General features: G+C 45.0%; 1 protein-coding gene across 1 annotated transcript; it reads left to right on the top strand.

Moving 5' to 3' along the window:
- Positions 1 to 1,325: 1,325 nt before the first annotated feature.
- Positions 1,326 to 17,272, top strand: gins2 (GINS complex subunit 2). The gene is made up of 5 exons (XM_055648878.1): positions 1,326 to 1,584; positions 4,692 to 4,806; positions 5,713 to 5,812; positions 14,465 to 14,591; positions 15,228 to 17,272. Exons 1-5 carry the CDS (start codon positions 1,327 to 1,329, stop codon positions 15,351 to 15,353), a joined length of 726 nt encoding a protein of 241 aa, XP_055504853.1. The 5' UTR covers position 1,326; the 3' UTR covers positions 15,354 to 17,272.
- The last annotated feature ends 4,909 nt before the right edge of the window (positions 17,273 to 22,181 follow it).

Here is a 22,181-nt window from a genome sequence, read left to right as displayed (position 1 = left end):
TTCCAGAATATTGTTCTGTTCTTGGGTGTCCTTGGAGCTCAGAATGAATTATGATATTAAAACTTGTATGTGGGTAGGTCTCCTGAATGATCAGCTCAAGAGGAAATGGAGTTTCATAAATTAATTAATGTGCAGCAAAATAATATAAATTATTTATTACCAGAAATTTCAATTATCCTTCCACTAGGCAGGCTGAAATTCGATGGCTAACAATAAAGAGGAAGTATTTAGATGGATTTCTAGAGATGATTTATCCTTGGTTAAGATTGGTACCACAGGAGTATCTTTATTCCATTCTGTATTTAGTAGTGAGTCTGAAATGGCATCTGATTTTGATGGACAAGAACACCTGGAAAATAGTGATAAAGTGGAACTGCAGATGCTGGTTTATACAATAGAAAAACACAAAGTGCTGGAGTAACTCAGCAGGTAAGACAGCATCTTTGGAGAACATGGATAGGTGACGTTTCGGGTCATTGTCCTGCTCTTTCTTACTTCTGTTACTCCCCTCTACAACTAGTCTGATTAATGCCCCTGTCCCACTTAGGAAACCTGAACGGAAACCTCTGGAGACTTTGCGCCCCACCCAAGGTTTCCGTGCGGTTCCTGGAGGTTTTTGTCAGTCTCCCTAATGGTCGAGAGTGGTTTTCGCTTCTTCTATGTTCCGGCGATTATTTCAAAAAATTAAAAACTGGCCGCGACTAAAAATAGGTTGCCGTTTTAAAAATCGGTAATTTTTTAGCCGAAGCCGGTTGCGGTGCTAGTTGAAGGTGGTTGCCGGAAACCAACCTACCTCCGGCAACCACCTGCAACCTCCGGCAACCACCTTCAGTGGCATAGATGGGCGTGACAGTGGCATAGATGGGTGTGACAGGGACATAGATGGGTGTGACAGTGGCATAGATGGGTGTGACAGGGACATAGATGGGTGTGACAGTGGCATAGATGGCACAGACAGTGACATAGATAGCGTACTCAGTAGCATAGTTGGGGTATACAGTGGCATAGATGGGATAGACAGTGACATAGATGGGATGGACAATCAGAACCTTTTTCCCAGGATGGACATATCAAATATTGGAGGGCATAGCTTTAAGGTGAGAAGGGCAAAGTTTAAAGTTCATAGTCGTTCAGGGAAAATTTAGTTTTTACACGGAGTATGTGAATCCTAAGCATGTTAAGTCTGAGTTACTCCAGCACTGAAAACCAGCATTTGTATTTCCTTATTTCTACGTTCTTCAAAGTTTCTGTTCCTTTAAGAGTTGAGCAAGTTACTGCTTGGTGGGCGTGGCAAATGGTCGAGGAGGCGGGGCGGAACTCTGTTGAATGACGGCGTTGCTGATCCGGGCTTGTGCGTTTGCGCGGGAAAGTGTGTTGCAAGTTTCAGAGTTCTATCTCTATCTGTGTCTCCGTGTTCTATCGGTGTGTCTCCGTGTTCTATCGGTGTGTCTCCGTGTTCTATCGGTGTGTCTCCGGGTTCCAGCGCGGACAGCGATGGACCCCTCGGAGGTGGAGTTTATTGCGGAAAAACAGACTGTCACAATCATACCCAACTTTAGCCTGGATAAAATCTATTTAATTACCGTGAGTCTTTTGCAGCGGAGCCTGCTTTATTTTAATACTTCTACGTCAGTGTGCTGAAGCACTGTAGATGTGACGGCAATTGGCTCCTCTAACAGTGTACTTGGAAATAAATCTCCAGCACTTTCGACTGTTTTGTATATTCCAGAACTAAAATAACAGGCCTTTATTTCGTGTAAACTTAATCTGCAACAATTCCCAACAATAATTATCTGCACCCCTCCAAAATAAAAAATGGATTACAAACACCGGAAACGTCACCTATTCCTTTTCTTCAGAGAAGCTACCTGACCCGCTGAGTTACTCCAGCATTTTGTGTCTCCTGTCTTCGGTGTAAACCAGCATCTGCAGTAAGTGGCGGACTGGGTCTAAAAATATTGGTTGTTAGGAGACAAAGGGGGCCCACTTCATCAGGGGCCCACTTGCCATTGGGCAAGCTGACACCCTGGCCAGTCCGCTACTGTCTGCAGTTCCTTCCTATACATAATCTACACTGTTGGAGCAGAATTTTGAGATTTGGCTGTGTTTCAAAGCATATGAGAAATTGTTTGTCCGAATGTTATTTAAATCAAGTCTCGATGCATCAAGTATCAACCACATTTGGTTTAAATAGTACATGTGCCAGAGGTTATGGGCATAAGGCAGGAGACTGTGGTGGTGGGCCTGATCTCAGACAATGATGAGAGGGCCTACCGGGAGGAGGTGGCTGATCTAGCACTCTGGTGCCAGGAGAACAGCCTCCTCTTGAACATCAAAAAAACGAAGGAGCTGATCATGGACTTTAGGAGGGCACATCATCCGAGGACGTACAGTCCATTGAGTATAAATGGGGATCCTGTGGATAGGGTGAACTGTTTTAAATATCTGGGAGTCCACATCTCTGAGGATATGACATGGTCATCACACGCCTCAGCACTGGTGAGTAAGGCAAGGCAGCGCCTTTACCACCTCAGGCAATTGAGGAAATTCAGAGTGTCTCCGAGGATCCTCCAGTGCTTCTACGCAGCGGCGGTGGAAAGCATCATGTCCGGGAACATTACCATCTGGTTCGGGAATTGCTCTGCCAAGGACAAGAAGGCTCTGCAGAGAGTAGTGCGCTCGGCCGAACGCACTATGGGCACTTCACTCACCCCCCTGCAGGAACTATACAACAGGAGGTGCAACTCCAGAGCAAACAAAATCATGAGAGACCTCTTCCACCCCTGCAACAGACTGTTCCAGCCGCTACGGTCAGGCAAACGCCTCCGTTGCCATGCAGTGAGAACGGAGAGGTTGAGAAGGAGTTTCTTCCCAGAGGCAATTCGGACTGTAAACGCCTTTCTCACCAGGGACTAACTGTACAGAACGTTTTTCCTTCTATTATTTATTATGTAAAATAATATGTGTGTTATGATTGTGTTTATCAAATTTGTTTGGTTGTTTTGTTGTTCCGCGAGCATTGCCACTTTCATTTCACTGCGCATCTCGTATGTGTATGTGACAAATAAACTTGACTTGACTTGACTTGACTTGGAGAATGGGGTTAGGAGGGAGAGATAGATCAGCCATGATTGAATGGCGGAGTAGACTTGATGGGCCGAATGGCCCAATTCTGCTCCAATCTTATGTAGACACAAAATGTTGGAGTAACTCAGCGAGCCAGGCAGCATCTCTGGAGAGAAGGAATGGGTGACGTTTCAAGTCGAGACCCTTCTTCAGACCTGTGATGTTGCCTTAATCTTAACAGCTCCAGGTTACAAATGTCGGCTGTTTTAACTCTCTGACCAAGGCTGTTCATGTATATATATATCCTCTGTTTTGTCATATTGGATTTGAATTGAAAATTCATTGTTCTTTTTGAATAGGTTTGCAGTCTCTTATTTCCAAATTCAAATATTTCCCTGACATTGACTGAATTCCTGACTAAGTTTCTGATGCATTATATGTTTACAACGTAAAAGACACTCAGAGCAATCCCTTCAATCCATTCTTCCATTTTTTAGTTTTAGAGGAAACAGGCTCTTCGGCTCACCGAGTCCGTGCCGGCCAGCGATCACCCTGCCGTACACTAGCACGATCGTACACATCAGGGACAGTTTACAATTATTACCGAAGCCAATTAACCTACAAATCTGTGCGTATTTGGAGTGTGAGAGGAAACCGAAGCACCCAGAAAAAATCCACGCAATCACGGAGCGAACATATAAACTCTGTGCAAACAGCACCCGTAGTCTGGATCGAACCCGGCTCTCTGGCGGGCAACTCTACTGAAGGTTCCACTGTGCCACCCAAATTTATTTCCCTGTAACTTGTTCTCTTCCATATGCTAATTTAATCCCACTTTCCCCTACTGTCCACCTATACTAACAGTGATTTCCAGTAACCATCCTGGCAACATCTTTCGGATCATCTGAAAGAGAGACACACAGTTACAGTGAGAATATGCAAGATCCTTAGGTCAGAGTTGAATATGTATCATTGAGGTATGATTAAAAGGTTCAATAAACTAAGGGCACATCTTGATTTGTCTCATTGGTCATGTGTCAATTTTATTTCCGTGTCGTTTAGTGAAAGTAATTGAAGAAAGATTGGATTTTAATATTGTTTTGCATTTGGCCATTGCAATATCCCAAAGTGTTTCATGCATAATTAAACCTGTTATTTTCAAGAGTATGAAGCGCAGCAGCCAATTATACTGCAAGGGTTTGCATGCATCAAATGACTAGTTTAGTTCAGAGATACAGCGAGGAAATGGGCCCTTTGGCCCACCGAGCCCTTGCCGATCATCGATCACTCGTTCACGCCAGTTCTATGTTATCCCACATTCACATCTGTTCCCACACGATAGGGCAAATTTATAAAGGCTGCATGTCTCGTCTTGGGGATGTGGAAGGAAGCTGAAGCACCCAGAGGAAATCCACACGATCACAGAGAGAACATGCTAACTTCACACAGGCAGCACCTGAGGTTGGGATCGAACCCAGGTCTTTGGCGCCATGAGGCAGTGGCTTTACCAGCTGCGCTACTTCAGTGCTGCCTCTACTACTACCTTTGATGGTATTTGATTTGTTTATAAACTTGCATTGCTTTCAAACTATTGTCAATGTGTGCTCTTTGATTATCTTATCCAGGGCGATTTGGGACCTTTCAATCCCGGGCTTCCTGTCGATGTGCCTGTGTGGCTGGCTATTAATCTAAAGCAGAGACAAAAATGCAGAATCATTGCACCAGAATGGATGGATGTGGGTGAGTGAGTGGTGTGGCCTGCTGTTCAGAGAAGATATTTTAAAACATACACATTTAAAGGGGATTTTGTTGCTATCAAACTCCCTTTTCCATCCTCCTCTAGGGCCAGAGTGAGGTCACATGAGAACTGGAGGAATAAGACCTCTTATGCTTGGGCTTGGGTAGCTTAGAACCCAACCATATGAGCATTGAGATCTCCAGCTTTAGGTAATTTACAATCCTCCCCCCCCCCCCCCCCCCCCCCCCCCCCCACTCAGTTCCCCCCCCCCCCCCCCCCCCCCCCCCCCCAATCCCCGTACCCCATCTGAACACATTTTCCCTTCCCCTTCCACCTACATTCCTTCCTCTGGCTTCGCAAATCACAATCCTTCTATCCTTATCTCACACCTTTAGACTTTTCATCTTTAGGCTTTTCCATCCTTCTGCCTATCCCACCCCTCTCACCTGTATCAACCTATCACTTGCCATACTCTGCCCTGCCCCGCCTCTCTCCCAGCTTTCTTCCCTTGCCTACCACAGCAAGGTTCCTGACCCTAAACGTCGCCTCTCCATGTTCTTCAGAGATGCTGCCACAGAGTTAATCCAGCATTTTGTGGCTTGTTTGTAAACCAGCATCTGCAGTTCCTTGTTTCTACTAAGATGACTCCCCTGCTCCTAAAAATAATCCACAAGATCTTTTACCACCCTGGAAGAGACTGATGCCTCGCTTTAATATCTGATCTGAAAGTGGTCGCACCTCTATGGTCCTGCCCTAGAGTGTAGACCCAGTTATTGTGCCGGAGTCTCTGGAACAACCTACTGAGAGACCTAAGTGAACGAGCAATCGGGTTTCCGTCTGTAATGCATGTAACTTTGAATCAGATCATTGCAGGTAGAATATTGAGTGAATATTTTGTTTTCCTTCAGAAAAACTTGAGCAAATCAAGGAACAGGAGCGTAAAGAGGAAACTTTTACCCCAATGCCCAACCCTCACTACATGGAACTGACTAAGTTGCTGTTGAATCAGTAAGTAACATGCACAGTCCGCCAGTGTAATGCTCCTTGATTTTTTACTTTGCTTTTGTTTCTCTTCTAAAGTTATTCATGTTCTGCTGTCCTCTGGTTCTTATACCTGCCACCCTCACTCCCCAGTTTGTTGACACTAAGTGTCCTAACTGAGGGTGGTGCAGCGGTAGAGTTGCCATATAGCGCCAGAGACCCAGGTTTGATCCTGACTACGGGTGCTGTCTGCACCGAGTTTGTATGTTCTCCCCATGACCGTGTGGGTTTTCTCCGGGTGCTCGGGTTTCCTCCCACACTCCAAAGACGTGTAGGTTTGTAATTTAATTGGCTTCTCTCTGTTGTCCCTACTGTGTAGGGTAGAACTAGTGTACGGGTGATCGCTGGTCACGGTGGACTTAGTGGGCTGAATGATCTGTTTCACGCTGTATATCTAAAACTAAACTAGAGTTAAACATACAGACTTTACATTGAACCTGGGTTTTCTTAAGAAAAAAGGACACAATATGCTAGAGTAAGTCAGCGGGGCAGGCAGTATCTCTGGGGAACATGGATAGGTGACATTTCGGGTCAGGATTCTTCTTCAGACCGATTGGCGACTGGATAGTGATATGTGGATATGGTTGCGGAATTTTGTTTAGTTGGCAGATGGTTGGACAGAGGCCAGAGTCAAGTGGGAGACAAGGATAGAAGGGGCCTATTCCCTGCCACACCTTGTCCTGCCTCTCCTCTCACAGCTTTCCTGTCCCTCTTCTCTACAATCAGTCTGAAGAAAAGTCCCGACTCCAAATGCCACTTATCCATGTTCTCCAGAGATGCTGCCTGACCTGCTGAGTTACTCCAGCACTTTGTGTCTTTTTTTGAAAATCAACATCTGAAGATCTTTGTTTCTGCATTACTGGGTTATTTAAGCATGTTACAAATTCTGGCCTCCCGTCCCCATTTTCTCAGGATCAGCTTTGTTCTGTTTCTCGCCACTTTTGTGTTGGCTTCACAAGATGCGATCGTGTAAGTTGAAGCACTTTGCTTTTTGTCTCCTCACCATTTAGTATTGCTCCGAATTGAATTGGGAATGAACGGGCAATCTGGGAGTGTGAGTTCATGTGTGTGCGGCCCCGGGTGATAATTTTCTTTTGTTGACATAATTGAAATGAAGGATGAAGGCCCAACATAAAGAGGACACTCTTGAGGCATTTCTCGCTTTCCCTTCATCAACCAGAAAATAATTGCCGCTCATCTAACTTGCTCTTCAGGGTCCCCTTGAACCACCCGTGGAGCCTGCATTTCGGGCAACTTTCTTAAAGAAAATCTTACTTCCATCTGGGTAATGCCCTTGACAACGCCAGAAACTGCCAAAGCTCATTACAGCCAGCAAAGTAACAATTGAAATTGAGTCCTGTTTGGTGCAAGTTGCAGCAAATTAGTTTGCACTAAGATTCCTCGGAGAAAAGAGAGAAATGACCAGATTATGTTTTTAATGCCTTTATTTAAAAGGTGATGATTAGCCAGGACGTCAGGGAGAACTGCACTCCTTCTCCCAGATCTAATACCATGTCATTGGATGCTGGATGTTGCAAGATCATGGACACCACAGTCCTCCTCCTGAGAGATCAGTACAGGGCTTGCTGTTTCCACCAGTGTAGGACTGAGAGAGCGCCACCATGTTCAATGTTTCTTTAATACTGTCAGATGTACCAGATGTATCCAGGTACAATCAAATGCTTTGTTTTGCAAATAACCTGGTAAAATCATATATTAGATCTCCGGGCGGCAAGGTAGCACAGCCTTGCAGCGCCAGAGACTGGTGTGGGAATAATGGGTTTGGTTTCTTGGGCCACTGGCACCAGTACTGGGACAGGGGGGATCTGTTCTGTAAGGACGGACTTCACCTGAACGGTGCTGGGACTGGGGTCCTGGCAAATCATATAACTAGGGCAGTAGAGAGGTCTTTAAACTAAGTAGCGGGGGGGAGGTATCAAGGGGGGGGTAATAACGGCAGGGGTAGAGGAAATAGAGCAGGGTATCAGTGGGGAAGCGGAAAGTCAAAATGTGACAGGAGACAGAATGTGTGAAGATAAAGCTTTAGATGTAAAAGGGGCAAAAACGGAAAGGAAGGGTAGTAAAAATCATCTGAAAGTGCTTTATCTAAATGCACGGAGTATTCGTAATAAGATAAATGAATTAACGGTGCAATTAAGTATATATAGTTATGATATCGTGGCCATTACGGAGACATGGCTGCAAGGGGATCAGGACTGGGAGTTAAATATAGAGGGGTACTCGACAATTAGGAAAGATAGACAGGAAAGAAAGGGAGGAGGGGTGGCCCTTTTAATAAGGGAGGGAATAACGGCAATAGAGAGGAAGGATATTGCGTTGAAGGATCAGGATAGTGAAACAGCTTGGGTACAGATAGAGAATAATAAGGGGAAAAAAACACTAGTGGGTGTAATTTATAGACCTCCAAATAGCTGTGACGCTGTTAGTCAGAACATAAATCTGCAAATAGTTGACGCATGTAAAAAGGGAACTGCTGTAATCATGGGGGACTTCAATTTTCATATTAATTGGGCAAACCAAACTGGGCAGGGTAGACTAGAGGAAGAGTTTATAGAAAGTATTAGAGACGGGTTCCTAGAACAGTATGTCACAGAACCGACAAGGGGGGAGGCAATCTTGGATCTGGTCCTGTGTAATGAAGCAGGATTAATTAAACAATGTCATAGTTAGGGACTCGTTGGGAACAAGTGACCACAATATGGTCGAATTCCATATTCAAATAGAAGGGGAGCAGGTTGAAACTCAGGCTAGGGTGCTTAGTCTAAATAAGGGGGATTATGAAGGTATGAGGACTGAGCTGATCAAAGTTGACTGGGATAGCAGACTCAAGAATAAGACGGTACATGAGCAGTGGTGTACGTTTAAGGGTATACTGTATAACCTTCAAGAAAAATTTATTCCTATGAAGAAAAAAAGGGGTAAGGGTAAGAACAGTCAGCCATGGCTCAGTAAAACTATAAAGGATAGTATTCGGCTGAAGGCAAGGGCATATAAGGTAGCCAGAGATAGTGGGAGGGTAGAGGATTGGGAAGCATTTAAAGGTCAGCAATAAATATCTAAGAGATTAATTAAGACGGGGAAAATAGACTATGAAAGGAATTTAGCGAACAACATAAAAACTAATAGTAAGAGTTTTTATAGCTATATAAAAAGAAAAAGGGTGGCTAAGGTGAACGTTGGTCCATTGGAGGGTGAGACTGGAGAGTTGTTGGTGGGGAACATGGAAATGGCAAAGGCATTAAACGAGTATTTTGTATCAGTCTTCACCATAGAAGACACAAAAAATATTCCAACGCTGGATAAACAGGGGGCGGTAGGAATGGAGGAGCTTAATACTATTAAGATCACCAAGGAGGTGGTATTAGGGAAATTGATGAGACTGAAGGAGGATAAATCCCCTGGGCCTGATGGATTACATCCAAGGGTCTTGAGGGAGATAGCGGTGGGGATTGTGGATGCATTGGTGATAATTTTCCAAAACTCCCTGGAGGCAGGAACGGTCCCAGTGGATTGGAAAATGGCCAATGTAACACCTATATTTAAAAAAGGAAGTAAACAGAAGGCGGGTAACTATAGACCGGTTAGTCTAACATCGGTGGTGGGTAAAATGTTAGAGACAATTATTAAAGAAAAACACTAACGGGGCACTTGGATAAACATGACTTCATCGGACAGAACCAACATGGTTTTGTGAAGGGGAAGTCCTGTTTAACGAATCTGCTCGAATTCTTTGAGGAAGTAACAACCCGGGTGGATAAAGGGGAACCGGTGGATGTGGTATACTTGGACTTCCAAAAGGCTTTTGACAAGGTGCCACATAAGAGACTATTGCTAAAAATAAAAAATTATGGGATTGGGGGTAATATATTAGCATGGGTAGAGGATTGGCTAACAAATAGGAAGCAGAGAGTGGGGATAAATGGTTCATACTCGGGATGGCAACCGGTAACTAGCGGGGTTCCGCAAGGGTCGGTGCTGGGACCCCAGTTGTTCACAATTTATATAAATGATTTGGAGGAGGGAACCAAGTGTAATATATCAAAATTTGCGGACGATACAAAAATGGGAGCAAAAGTAGGGGATGAGGAGGATAGGAAGAGTCTGCAAAAGGATATAGATAAGCTAGGTGAGTGGGCAACAACTTGGCAGATGAAATTTAATACTAATAAATGTGAAGTCATTCACTTTGGGAAAAAAAATGATAGGGCAAGTTATTTTCTAAATGAGGAGGAGCTGCGTTGTAATGCAACGCAAAGGGATCTAGGGGTATTAGTACATGAATCACTGAAAGTTAGTATGCAGGTGCAGCAAGCAATCAGGAAGGCCAATGGCGTTTTGGCCTTTATTGCTAGGGGGATTGAGTATAAAAACACGGAGGTCTTGCTGCAGCTGTACACAGTATTAGTGAGACCACATTTGGAATACTGTGTACAGTTCTGGGGTCCATACTTAAGAAAGGATGTACTAGCCCTGGAGGCAGTGCAGCGAAGGTTTACAAGATTAATTCCTGCAATGAGGGGATTGACATATGAGGAAAGGTTAAGTAGGCTGGAACTCTACTCTTTGGAGTTTAGAAGAATGAGAGGCGATCTCATTGAAACATATAAGATCGTGAGGGGCCTTGATTGGGTGGATGCACCGAGGATGTTCCCAATGATCGGGGAAACTAGAACTAGGGGACATAGTTGCAGAATAAGGGGGGGCTCTTTTAAAACTGAGATGAGGAAGAACTTCTTCACCCAGAGGGTGGTTAATTTATGGAATTCACTGCCCCAGGGAGCAGTGGAAGCAGAAACTTTAAATATATTTAAGACTAAAATAGATGTTTTTTTAGCTGCCAAGGGGATAAGGGGCTACGGGGAGAGGGCAGGGATATGGACCTAGGTATGGTTAGTATAGTAAGACCTGAGTGATCTCCTGGACAAGTGTCGATCGCCTAGATTGGGGTCGGAGAGGAATTTCCCGTTTTTTTTTCCCGAATTGGACCTGGGTTTTTATCCGGTTTTTTGCCTCCCCCAGGAGATCACGAGGTTCTTGGGGTGGAGAGGGGTGATAGCGGTATAAAGGGGAGGGTAGTGTCTTGTGTTCTGTGTCTTGTGTCTATTGTTTGTGGGTAAGTGTGTCTGTTTAGTGTTCAGCCATGAGCGAATGGCGGTGCGGGCTCGATGGACCTGGTGGTCTGCTCTCGCACCTACTTTCTATGTTTCTATGTAGACCCGGGTTCGATCCTGACTATGGGTCATGAAGCCATAGAGTGATACCGTGTGGAAACAGGCCCTTCGGCCCGACTTGCCCACACCAGCCAACACTATCTCAGCCACACTAGTCCCATGCCTACATTTGGTCCATAACCCACCAAACCTGTCCTATCCGCGTACCTGTCTTAACTGTTTCTTAAACGATGGGTTAGTCCCAGCCTCAACTACCTCCTCTGACATTTTGTTCCATACACCCACCACCCTTTGTGTGGAAAAAGTTACCCTTCGGATTCCTATTAAATCTTTTCCCCTTCACCTTGAACCTATGTCCACTGGTCCGCGATTCCCCAACTCTGGGCAAGAGACTCGGTGCTGTCTGTATGGAGTTTGTACGTTCTCCCTGTGACCACATGGGTTATCTCTGGTATCTCCGGTTTCCTCCCGCACTCCAGGTTTGTAGGCTAATTGGCTTGGAATAATTGTAAATCGTCCCTAGTGTGTTATTATATGGGGATCGCAGGCTGGCGCTGACTCAGTGGGCCGAAGTGCTTGTTTCTGCTCTGTATCTCTAAACTAAACTAAAACATCTTACCGAGACAGTACCCAAGTGTCGCCACATTTTGGTGTCGATAAAGTTACAATCGTTCACCGAACAATTCTAGACTGAAACTTTAAAAAAAATTGCATAACATTGTCCGTTTTCCTTCACGGAAGGGCAGCTTACAACCCTGTGGTATGAATATTGATTTCTCTTACTTCAAGTAACCCTTGAATTCCCTCTTTCTTCGTCCCTCCCGCACCCTAGTTCTTCGACGAGATTCAATGACCTGATTAATTTTACTGATTGTATGCCTCCTTGTCACCTTCCCCTCAGCTAACAATGAATCATTCAACATTTCCTTGTCATGGTCTGCTTTGATCTATCATTTACACACCTTACCAGGGCTCTCGCTTAACTTTTTTTCCCTGTTGCCAGCCGGGCAACCTTGGCAGCTTTTTAGGTTGCCAAATGACAGTTTTGGTGGTCATTTAAGACGGCTTGCATGACGCATGTGATAATGTGCTCGGAAAAAGTGCGTAGTTACCAGTCGGAATTATACTCAATGAAGCATTCACATATTATTTCTGCTTCAAATAAAGTCACAAACTAAACATTCACCAATCAAGACATGATATTTCCCACAATGACATACAGCAAAATTATAAGACAGTATCTCATTTCTTTTTACACATTGCAGTTAATGCAATTTCCAAACAAAAATGTGTTTGGATTATTCAGCGTATGATCAACCTGTGTCAATAAATCCTGGACCATGGTAACATATATGCGTACGTATAGTTGTGAATGTTGCTCATTAAATAACTACAGTACTGATACATTTCGGGTCGGGACTCTTCTTCAGACCGATTGGCGACTGGATAGTGATAGGTGGATATGGTTGCGGAATTTTGTTTGGTTGGCAGATGGTTGGACAGAGGCCAGAGTCAAGTGGGAGACAAGGATAGAAGGGGCCTATTCCCTGCCACACCTGAGTTACTCCAGCACTTTGTGTCTTTTTTTGAAAAGCAACATCTGCAGATCTTTGTTTCTGCATTACTGGGTTATTTAAGCATGTTACAAATTCTGGCCTCCCGTCCCCATTTTCTCAGGATCAGCTTTGTTCTGTTTCTCGCCACTTTTGTGTTGGCTTCACAAGATGCGATCGTGTAAGTTGAAGCACTTTGCTTTTTGTCTCCTCACCATTTAGTGTTGCTCCGAATTCAATTGGGAATGAACGGGCAATCTGGGAGTGTGAGTTCATGTGTGTGCGGCCCCGGGTGATAATTTTCTTTTGTCGACATAATTGAAATGAAGGATGAAGGCCCAACATAAAGAGGACACTCTTGAGGCATTTCTCGCTTTCCCTTCATCAACCAGAAAATAATTGCCGCTCATCTAACTTGCTCTTCAGGGTCCCCTTGAACCACCCGTGGAGCCTGCATTTCGGGCAACTTTCTTAAAGAAAATCTTACTTCCATCTGGGTAATGCCCTTGACAACGCCAGAAACTGCCAAAGCTCATTACAGCCAGCAAAGTAACAATTGAAATTGAGTCCTGTTTGTTGCAAGTTGCAGCAAATTAGTTTGCACTAAGATTCCTCGGAGAAAAGAGAGAAATGACCAGATCATGTTTTTAATGCCTTTATTTAAAAGGTGATGATTAGCCAGGACGTCAGGGAGAACTGCACTCCTTCTCCCAGATCTAATACCATGTCATTAGCTGCTGGATGTTGCAAGATCATGGACACCACAGTCCTCCTCCTTAGAGATCAGTACAGAGCTTGCTGTTTCCACCAGTGTAGGACTGAGAGAGCGCCACCATGTTCAGTGTTTCTTTAATACTGTCAGATGTACCAGATGTATCCAGGTACAGTCAAATGCTTTGTTTTGCAAATAACCCGGTAAAATCATATATTAGATCTCCGGGCGGCAAGGTAGCACCACATCCTTGTAGCAATGTTACAAAATTTTGAGATTTAAAAAATCAAGTCTGCAATTTATCCCATCAGATAAAGCATAACAATAAGTTTAATTTGACACCAAATTCACTTTCATATCTCAAGTATTAAAAAAGTTATGACCATTTTCATACTCGGAAATTAGCATCTTGTTCCCTATTGATTTTCAATGGACATTACAAAAAAGCTGTGATCTTGGATAATCAACAGGCCATTTCTTAAGGAAAGATTAACATTTTTAAATAGCCTAAGTGTCCAAAGATTATTCACAAATAATTCACAATATAACATGATTTTTATATCTAATTTACATTAATTTATAGGCCAAATGGAAGGAATTTAGTGTTCAATTGCTGTAAATAAATGCCCATTTAAATCGGCTTTCTAGTGGGTTCATGTGGAACGCGCCGGTTTAGAATGTTGACAGCGCGCTAGATTAGTGCCCTCAAATGCCGAGAAAAATACTGCGGGATATAAAAAGCCCAAAATGAGCTATTCGCTAGAGATACCTTGATATATAGGGTTATATATATGCCCCATTTAATGTAAAAATAAGGTACATACCTTTAATTGTTTGCTCTATAAAACCCTGGGGCTGCGAATGGTTGCGAAATGAAACAGTAATTTTAAAACTATTAGAACTATATTATCGAGGCCTATAAAACTAATAATACCTTTTGCGACCGGGTCTTGCAGCGATTTTTCGTTAATGATTTACTAGGCTGAACATGTGCGATTAGTACAGCCTAGTAAAAATCGCGTTTTAAACCCGCCCCCTCCAAACAGCGCCAAAATCGCGGACCTGGCTGAGGGCAGATTCCCAATGGCGATTCAGGTAGGTTTTGTAACATACCTAATCCTTGTGTCACTATCACCACACTGAATTTGTTGTCCCTCTCCAGCGCCTCGGACAACATTCCCAAAGCCGATGAAATCAGGACTTTAATCAAAGATACTTGGGATACCCGGATAGCAAAGCTTCGGTTGTCTGCAGATAACTTTGTGAACCAACAAGAGGCCCACGCTAAGGTAGGAGGCTTTACATTTAACCCTGTAGAAACACAGAACTGCTGATGCTGGCTTATAAACCAAAGACACTGAGTGCTGGAGTAACTCAGCGGGTCAGGCAGCTTCTCTGAAGAACATGGATGAGTGAGGTTTCAGGTCAGGACCCTTCTTCAGTCTGATTGTCGGGGGGGACGGGGGTAAGAATGCTGGAAGAGAGGAGAGTTTGAGTTTAGTTTATTGTTACGTGTACCAAGGTACAGTGAAAAACTTTTGTTGCGTGCTAACCAGTCAGCGGAAAGACAATATATGATTGCATCCGAGCCATTCACGACGTACAGATACATTATAAAGGGAAAAACGTGAATAATATTTAGTGTAAGATAGAGTCCAGTAAAGTCAGATCATAGGTAGTCCGAGGGTTTCCAATGAGGCAGGTAGTAGTAGCTCAGGTCTGCTCACTGTGAAACTGCAGTGAAAATACAGGAATCTCGTCTATTGGGAAGCTGCTGTTTAACGATTCTGAGCATCAGTGTGTGTGGGCTGTGCTGGCGATTGCAGTGAAATATCAGCACAGTTGGCATTTTAATATTCTATGATGGTTTTTTTAATCGATGTTCACACCTTCTCTCTCTGATTTCCCCCCCTCCCTGCCGCTAGCTGGACAACCTGACTCTTATGGAAATTAACACCATTGGGACTTTCCTCACGGAGTCACTGAACCAGATGCACAGACTCTGCACCAACCTACAGCCCGGAGAGACGGCACAGTCACAGGACTATTGAGCTGCCTTCATTTCAGGTGGTGACTGTCTGACAGCGAAAGGTCTGCAGAGTGGAAAGACAGGCGCAGGATCGACAGCCGGGCAATTGCTCCCCCCCCCCCCCCCCCCCCCCCTCCTGCATTCCATCCTCTGGCTTCACAATTCACAACTCTTCAACCCGTCTGTTTCACACCTTCTGCTGTAATCGCTGAGCTTTGTCCTGCCCCTTCCTCTCAGCTTTCTAACCACTTCCTCCCCCTCCTACAATCAGCCTGAAGAAGGGTCCAGACCCGAAACATTGCCTATCCATGTTCTTTAAAGACTCTACCTGACCTGCTGAGTTGCTCCAGCATTGTGTGTCCTTTCCGGCGATTGCTTCTGATGTTTAATGGACCACTCTCTACAACTTCATCTGACTCCATCAGTATTTCCTTAACCTCCCATTATGTACCGTTTCCCTCCATTACTCATGTAATTGTGAGTTTGTGTGCACGTGAGTGTGTGTGTGTGCGCACATGTGAAGAATTCCTGAATTCCCTACTTTATTTATTAGGGTTGATGTCCTATAGTTCAGCTGTCTTCTTCCCCCCACCCCCTTGCTCTTATATTTCCACCCTCCCCTGTCAAGACCCTGAATTTCCATTTGGTTCTGCCTCAGTATTAATTTTTCTGTGAAGATCTGTAAGTTAATCATTCAGACTTCAAGAAGCCAGCCTGCAAGCAATCAAAAGTATCAATAGTCTTGTGGTCAGATGCCATGGCTACTCCTGGCAGGGGCAAGCCGTTTGTAGGTGCCACCCGCCGTGTCCAGATCTGTGACCAGAGACACGGTGCCAGTCGATGGAAACTCCAGCAGCAGAGGAGGGGATTGTAGCAGCCTCATCCCTTGAGACCTTGCTGAAGATCAGGCACACTGATCAAATGATGGATCTCTTGCAGTCATTAAACAAATAAGCTGTTAACACTGAACAGCACTGTGGCACAGTGCTAAAGTTGCTGCCTTACAGCTCCAGAGACCCGGGTTCAATCTTGATACAGGTGCTGTCTGTAGCAAGTTTGTACGTTCTCCCTGTGACCTGCGTAAGTTTTCTCCGGGTGCTGCAGTCTCCTCACACAGGTTAATTGGCTTCGGTAAAATTGTAAATGTGGGATCGCTGGTTGGTGCGGACTCCACTCGGTGGTCCGAAGGACCTGTTTCCGTGCTGTATCTCTAAACTAAATGTAGTTGACAAGTACACACCGAGTTTGTGCCGACCAGCAATCACCCGTACTACCCTGCACACTATTGACAATTTACAATCTGTAACCCAAAGCCAATTAGCCTGCAAACCTGTACGTCTTTGGGATGTGGGAGGAAACCAGAGCACCCGGAGTAAACCCACGTGGTCATGGAGAGGACGTACAAACTTCATACAGACAGCACCCATAATGGGGATCGAACTGGGGTCTGACGCAGTAAGGCAGCAACTCTACCACTGCGCCACCGTACTGTCCAAAACTTAAACTAAACTGAAAGCTGGAAATATTCAGCAGGCCAGGCTGTATCTGTGGTGAGGGTCAATCAGAGTTGCTAATTGTCCTGATCCGGATTTCCCCCTGGAATGGTGAAAGGGAGATAACATGTGATCACTCTGGATGTGAAATGGAAGACAAGCCAGCGACACATTCCAGCCTCCTGTTTTCTTATTGACTTGCATTGCATCAGGGATTATGCCTCTAAATTAATTCATTGACTGTAAAGTGCTTTGAGACGTTCTAAGGATGTTAAATACTATGAAATCTTACTGTTTGCACTTCCCTGCGTTAAGCATTAAACATTTTAATGGCTTTCAAATTCTCCTCTGAATTTTGTGCCTCCTTTCCTAAATTTTTAATTAAGTCTTTTAAACGGAATTCCCATCCACTGGATTCTTTATTCCCAATAAACTCCAATAATAGTTGTCGTTTTTTGTGAGCAAGTTTATTTCAATGAAAGAAAAATCTTGTGCAAATTGCACCCTGGAATATGTTGAAAGATGAATAATCTCAAGGAGGAAGTAGTTGTCGATGACAGCAGCACCACTGGTTCATTGCGGGGGGGGGGGGAGATTGATTGACTGTAAAATGTAGCCCGGAAACAGTCCCTTCGGCCCACCCATTCTATGCCGACCCTCGATCACCCGCTGAAGAAGGGTTCGGACCTGAAACGCATCCACTTGCAGTACACACTAGTCCTATGCTATCCCACTTTCTCATCTACGAAACCAGGTGCAAATTACAGAGAGGCCAATTAACATCAAAACCCTCATGTCTTTGGGATGTGGGAGGAAACCCACGTGGTCACAGAGGGAACATGCAAACTCCGCACCAAGACAGGATTGAACCCAGATCTCTAGAATGGCACCTTGCGACTCGGAATCAGGGACTGGCAACATGTCTTTCGGCAGATTCAAGCCCCATGATGCGGCCAAGGCCATGGGTACAAGGGCAGGGCCCACTATGGCTGGGCGGCCTGTTGATGCAGCAGTGGAGCTGTGCCTGAATATGGTATCTCACCCCCAAGTAACATAAATCAGTAGTGTAGGAAGGAACTGCAGATGCTGGTTTCAACTGAAGATACGACAAAATGCTGGCGAAACTCAGCGCGACAGGCAACATCTCCGGAAAGAAGGAATGGGTGACGTTTCGGGTCGAGACCCGAATTCAAACTCTACCCGAAACGTCACCCATTCCTTCTTTCCAGAGATGCTGCATGCTGAGTTAGTCCAGCTTTGTGTCGATCTCCAATTTAAACCAGCATCTGCAGTTCCTTCCTACACATTTTGTCAGATGTAAGAACCTGGATAAAGAGAAAGGAACCAGTTACATGACGATGATATATGAGTTCTCCCTGCCAGCAGAACGGTGCTGCGGATGTCTCATGAGAGGCAAGGCTGCGTACATTAAGGCTAATCTAAAGCTTTCTCTGAAGGAACTATAAAGTGGTTTGAAATGGAACCACACTGCTGCGGTAGCTTCATCCATCCCTCTGTGGTGCTACTTACTGGCGATGCGGGTGACTGACTCACTGCTACACTTTGTGATTCACTAAATACATCTTGATGGATCTGCGGAGGTCTGTGCCATTTAACTTATCGTGGTACAACCAGGCACTAAACCCACTCACAGCTGAGCTTTAGAGATACAACATGGAAACAGCCTCTCTGAGTCCACGTCCACCATCAATCTCCCGCCCGCACCAGTTCCACCTCATCCCATTTGCTCATCCACTCCCTACACACTGGGGGCAATTTACGGAGACCAATTAACCCACAGACCTGCACGTCTTTGGAATGTAGATGGAAACTGGAACTCCCGGAGGAAATTATAGTCGTACAGGACAGAAACAGGCTCTTTGGCCAGACTTGCCCATGCTAGCCATGATGCCCCATCTACTACACCAGTACCACCTGTCCACGTTTAGCCCATATCCTTCTAAACCTTTCCTATCCATGTACCTGTCCAATTGTCTTTTAAATGGTGTTAAAGTACCTGCTTCAACTACCTGCTCTGGCAGCTTATTCCATAAACGTACCACCCTCTGTGTGAGTAAGTTGCTCCCCAGGTTCCTATTACATTTTTTACCACTCACCTAGATTTTTGATTCACCTTCTTTGGGTAAAATACATCCAATCCATTCATCCTATCAATTTCCCTCATGACCCGATGCACCTCTCTAAGATCACCCCATAGCCTTCTGCGCTCCAAGGAATAACCCTAGCCTGCTCAGCCTCTCCCCATAGCTCAGGCCCTCAAGTGCTGGCAACATCCTAGTAAATCTTCTCTGTACCATCTCCAGCTCAGTGACATTCTAGGGTGACCAAAATTGAACACAATATTCCAAATGCGGCCTCACCAAATCGGCGCTGTCACGGGGAGAACGTGCAAACGCCACACAGACAGCACCGGAGGTCAGGATCAAAAGCGGGTCTCTGGCGCTGTGAGGCAGCAGCGCGACCAGCTGCACCACTGTGCTGAGTGTAGATCAACAAACACATGCCCAGGGCCATGGTCTTCCTACTAGTCTGGAAATGTAGCTGCTGCACCACCTCTGTCCCCTCTTTAAAGCACTGACAGCGAGCAGCTGGGAGACTTGATTAGTAGGGTTAGTTATCCACTCAAGTCCTGCTGTAGTTAGTGTGTGAGGGCACATTCCTGGGGAGTGCTGCACCACTGGAGGTGCATTTTTAATCAGATTAGTGGGGAAGCATTTCAACAAAAAACAGGGAGGTCATCCCTGGTACCTGATCCACATGTGTCCCTCAGGCAATGTTTCTAAAAACAGATTAGTTGGTCACCATCAACTTGTTGCTTGTGGAACCTTGGTGTGTACAAATTGGCTGCCACATTTGCCGATGAAAACAGTGTTTCCGCCAGCAGTACGTCGCTGGGTCTCGGGTGACTTTGGGAAGCTGTGACGTCTGATGTTCAAGGTGGTCTATGAATGCAGGTCGTCCGCCCGATGGGAAGAGTCCTTCCCTCTACCCCGTGCTACACCCCTTCCTCCCTCTCTTCATCCACCCCAATTATACAACTTCAAGGATGTCAGAGGAGCCACGGAGATCTTTGTCAAGTTCTTTCTTCTCAATATCCTGCCACCCGATGGGGCACAGTGGCGCAGCGGTAGAGCTGCTCTCTTACAGCGCTAGAGACCCGGGTCCGATCCTGACAACAAATGCTGTTGGTACAGAGCCTGCACGTGCTCCCTGTGACCGCGTGATTTTTTTTCGGGTGCCCCGGTTTGCTCCCACACTCCAAAGGCATGGAGCTTTGTAGAGTAATTGCCTTCTGTAAATTGCCCCTAGTGTGTAGGATTCAAAACTGGGATAATATAGAACTTGTGTATTGGTGATCAATGGTTGGGCCGAACGGCCTGTTACCACCCTGTATCTCTACATTAAACTGAAATAAACACTGATATTTGGAATTGCAAACTAATAACCCAAATGAGTAATCATAGTCACAGGTATTATATTCTCTGATCTTTTGTTCCACATTCAACGTATACTTGACCAGGAGCATATGTTGGTACATTTCTGTGGAGCTTCGTACTTTTAAGATGTAGTTATTGTTTCCACATTGGAACATGGCTGCCACTTTATGCAAGGTCATCTCCCTCAGAAATCGGATAATGACTAAATAATGAAATGGGAAGGATTTAATTGAATTGGTTGAAAGATACATTATAGAGGTTTTGTAATCCACTTTGCAGCAATCCAAACAAAACAACTTCTCTCCCAGTATTTTTTCCCACTCCACCCTGCAATCAGTCTGAAGAAGGGTCCTGGCCCATAACGTCACCAATCCATTTTCTCCAGAGATGCTGCCTGGCCCATTGAGTTACTCCAGCAGTTTGTGTCTATTCTTGTTTAGTTTTGTTTGGTTTTAGAGATGTACCATGGGAAACAGGCCCTTCGACCCACCAAGTCTATGCTGACCATCAATCAGCCTTTCACAATGTTATTCCTCCTTTTACACTCACTCACTCCACATTAGGGGCAATTTACAGAGGCCAATTACCCTACGAGCCCCACACGTCTTGGTGATGTGGGAGGAGACCGGAGCACTTGAAGCAAACCCATAGGGTGAACAGGCAAACTCCACACAGACAGCACCCAAGGTCAAGATCAAACCCAGGTTTCTGGCGTTGTGAGGCAGTAGCTTAGCAGAAGTACTAAGGATTTTTTAGCACAATGCCTTCTGGTCCATTTTGGACATGCTGATCGAAAGTGGATAACTTTTTGGCCTTCCATGTAGCAGAGTTGATTGAATAGTATACAGTGGCTTGCAAACCCCTTGAACCCCTTTCATACCCCTTGAACTTTTCCATATTTTGTCACGTTACAACCACAAACGTAAATGTATTTTATTGGGATTTTATGTGATAGACCAACACAAAGTGGTGCATAATTGTGAAGTGGAAGGAAAATTATACATGGTTTTCAAATTTTTTTACAAATAAAAAACTGAAAAGTGTGGCGTGGAAAAGTATTCAGCCCCCCTGAGTCAATATTTTGTAGAACCACCTTTCGCTGCAATTATAGCTGCAAGTCTTTTGGGGTATGTCTCTACCAGCTTTGCACATCTAGAGACTGAAATTTTTGCCCATTCTTCTTTGCAAAATAGCTCAAGCTCAGTCAGATTGGATGGAGAGCGTCTGTGAACAGCAATTTTCAAGTCTTGCCAGAGATTCTCAATTGGATTTAGGTCTAGACTTTGACTGGGCCATTCTAACACATGAATATGCTTTGATCTAAACCATTCCACTGTAGCTCTGGCTGTATGTTTAGGGTCGTTGTCCTGCTGGAAGGTGAACCTCCGCCCCAGTCTCAAGTCTTTTGCAGACTCTAACAGGTTTTCTTCCAAGATTGCCCTGTATTTGGCTCCATCCATCTTCCCATCAACTCTGACCAGCTTCCCTGCTGAAGAAAAGCATCCCCACAGCATGATGCCACCACCACCATGTTTCACAGTGGGGATGGTGTGTTCAGGGTGATGTGCAGTGTTGGTTTTCCACCACACATAGCGTTTTGCATTTAGGCCAAAAACGTCAATTTTGGTCTCATCTAACCAGAGCACCTTCCTCCACATGTTTGCTGTGTCCCCCACATGGCTTGTGGCAAACTGCAAACGGGACTTCTTATGGCTTTTTTTCAACAATGGCTTTCTTCTTGCCACTCTTCCATAAAGGCCCGATTTGTGGAGTGCATGACTAATAGTTGTCCTGTGGACAGATTCTCCCACCTGAGCTGTGGATCTCTGCAGCTCCTCCAGAGTTACCATGGGCCTCTTGGCTGCTTCTCTGATCAATGCTCTCCTTGCCCGGCCTTTC

Source organism: Leucoraja erinacea, chromosome 17 (genome assembly GCF_028641065.1).
Source record: "Leucoraja erinacea ecotype New England chromosome 17, Leri_hhj_1, whole genome shotgun sequence".
In the NCBI taxonomy this organism is placed as follows: domain Eukaryota; kingdom Metazoa; phylum Chordata; class Chondrichthyes; order Rajiformes; family Rajidae; genus Leucoraja; species Leucoraja erinaceus.
Note: the sequence above shows the minus strand (reverse complement) of the source record. Positions and strands in the feature narration are given on the sequence as shown.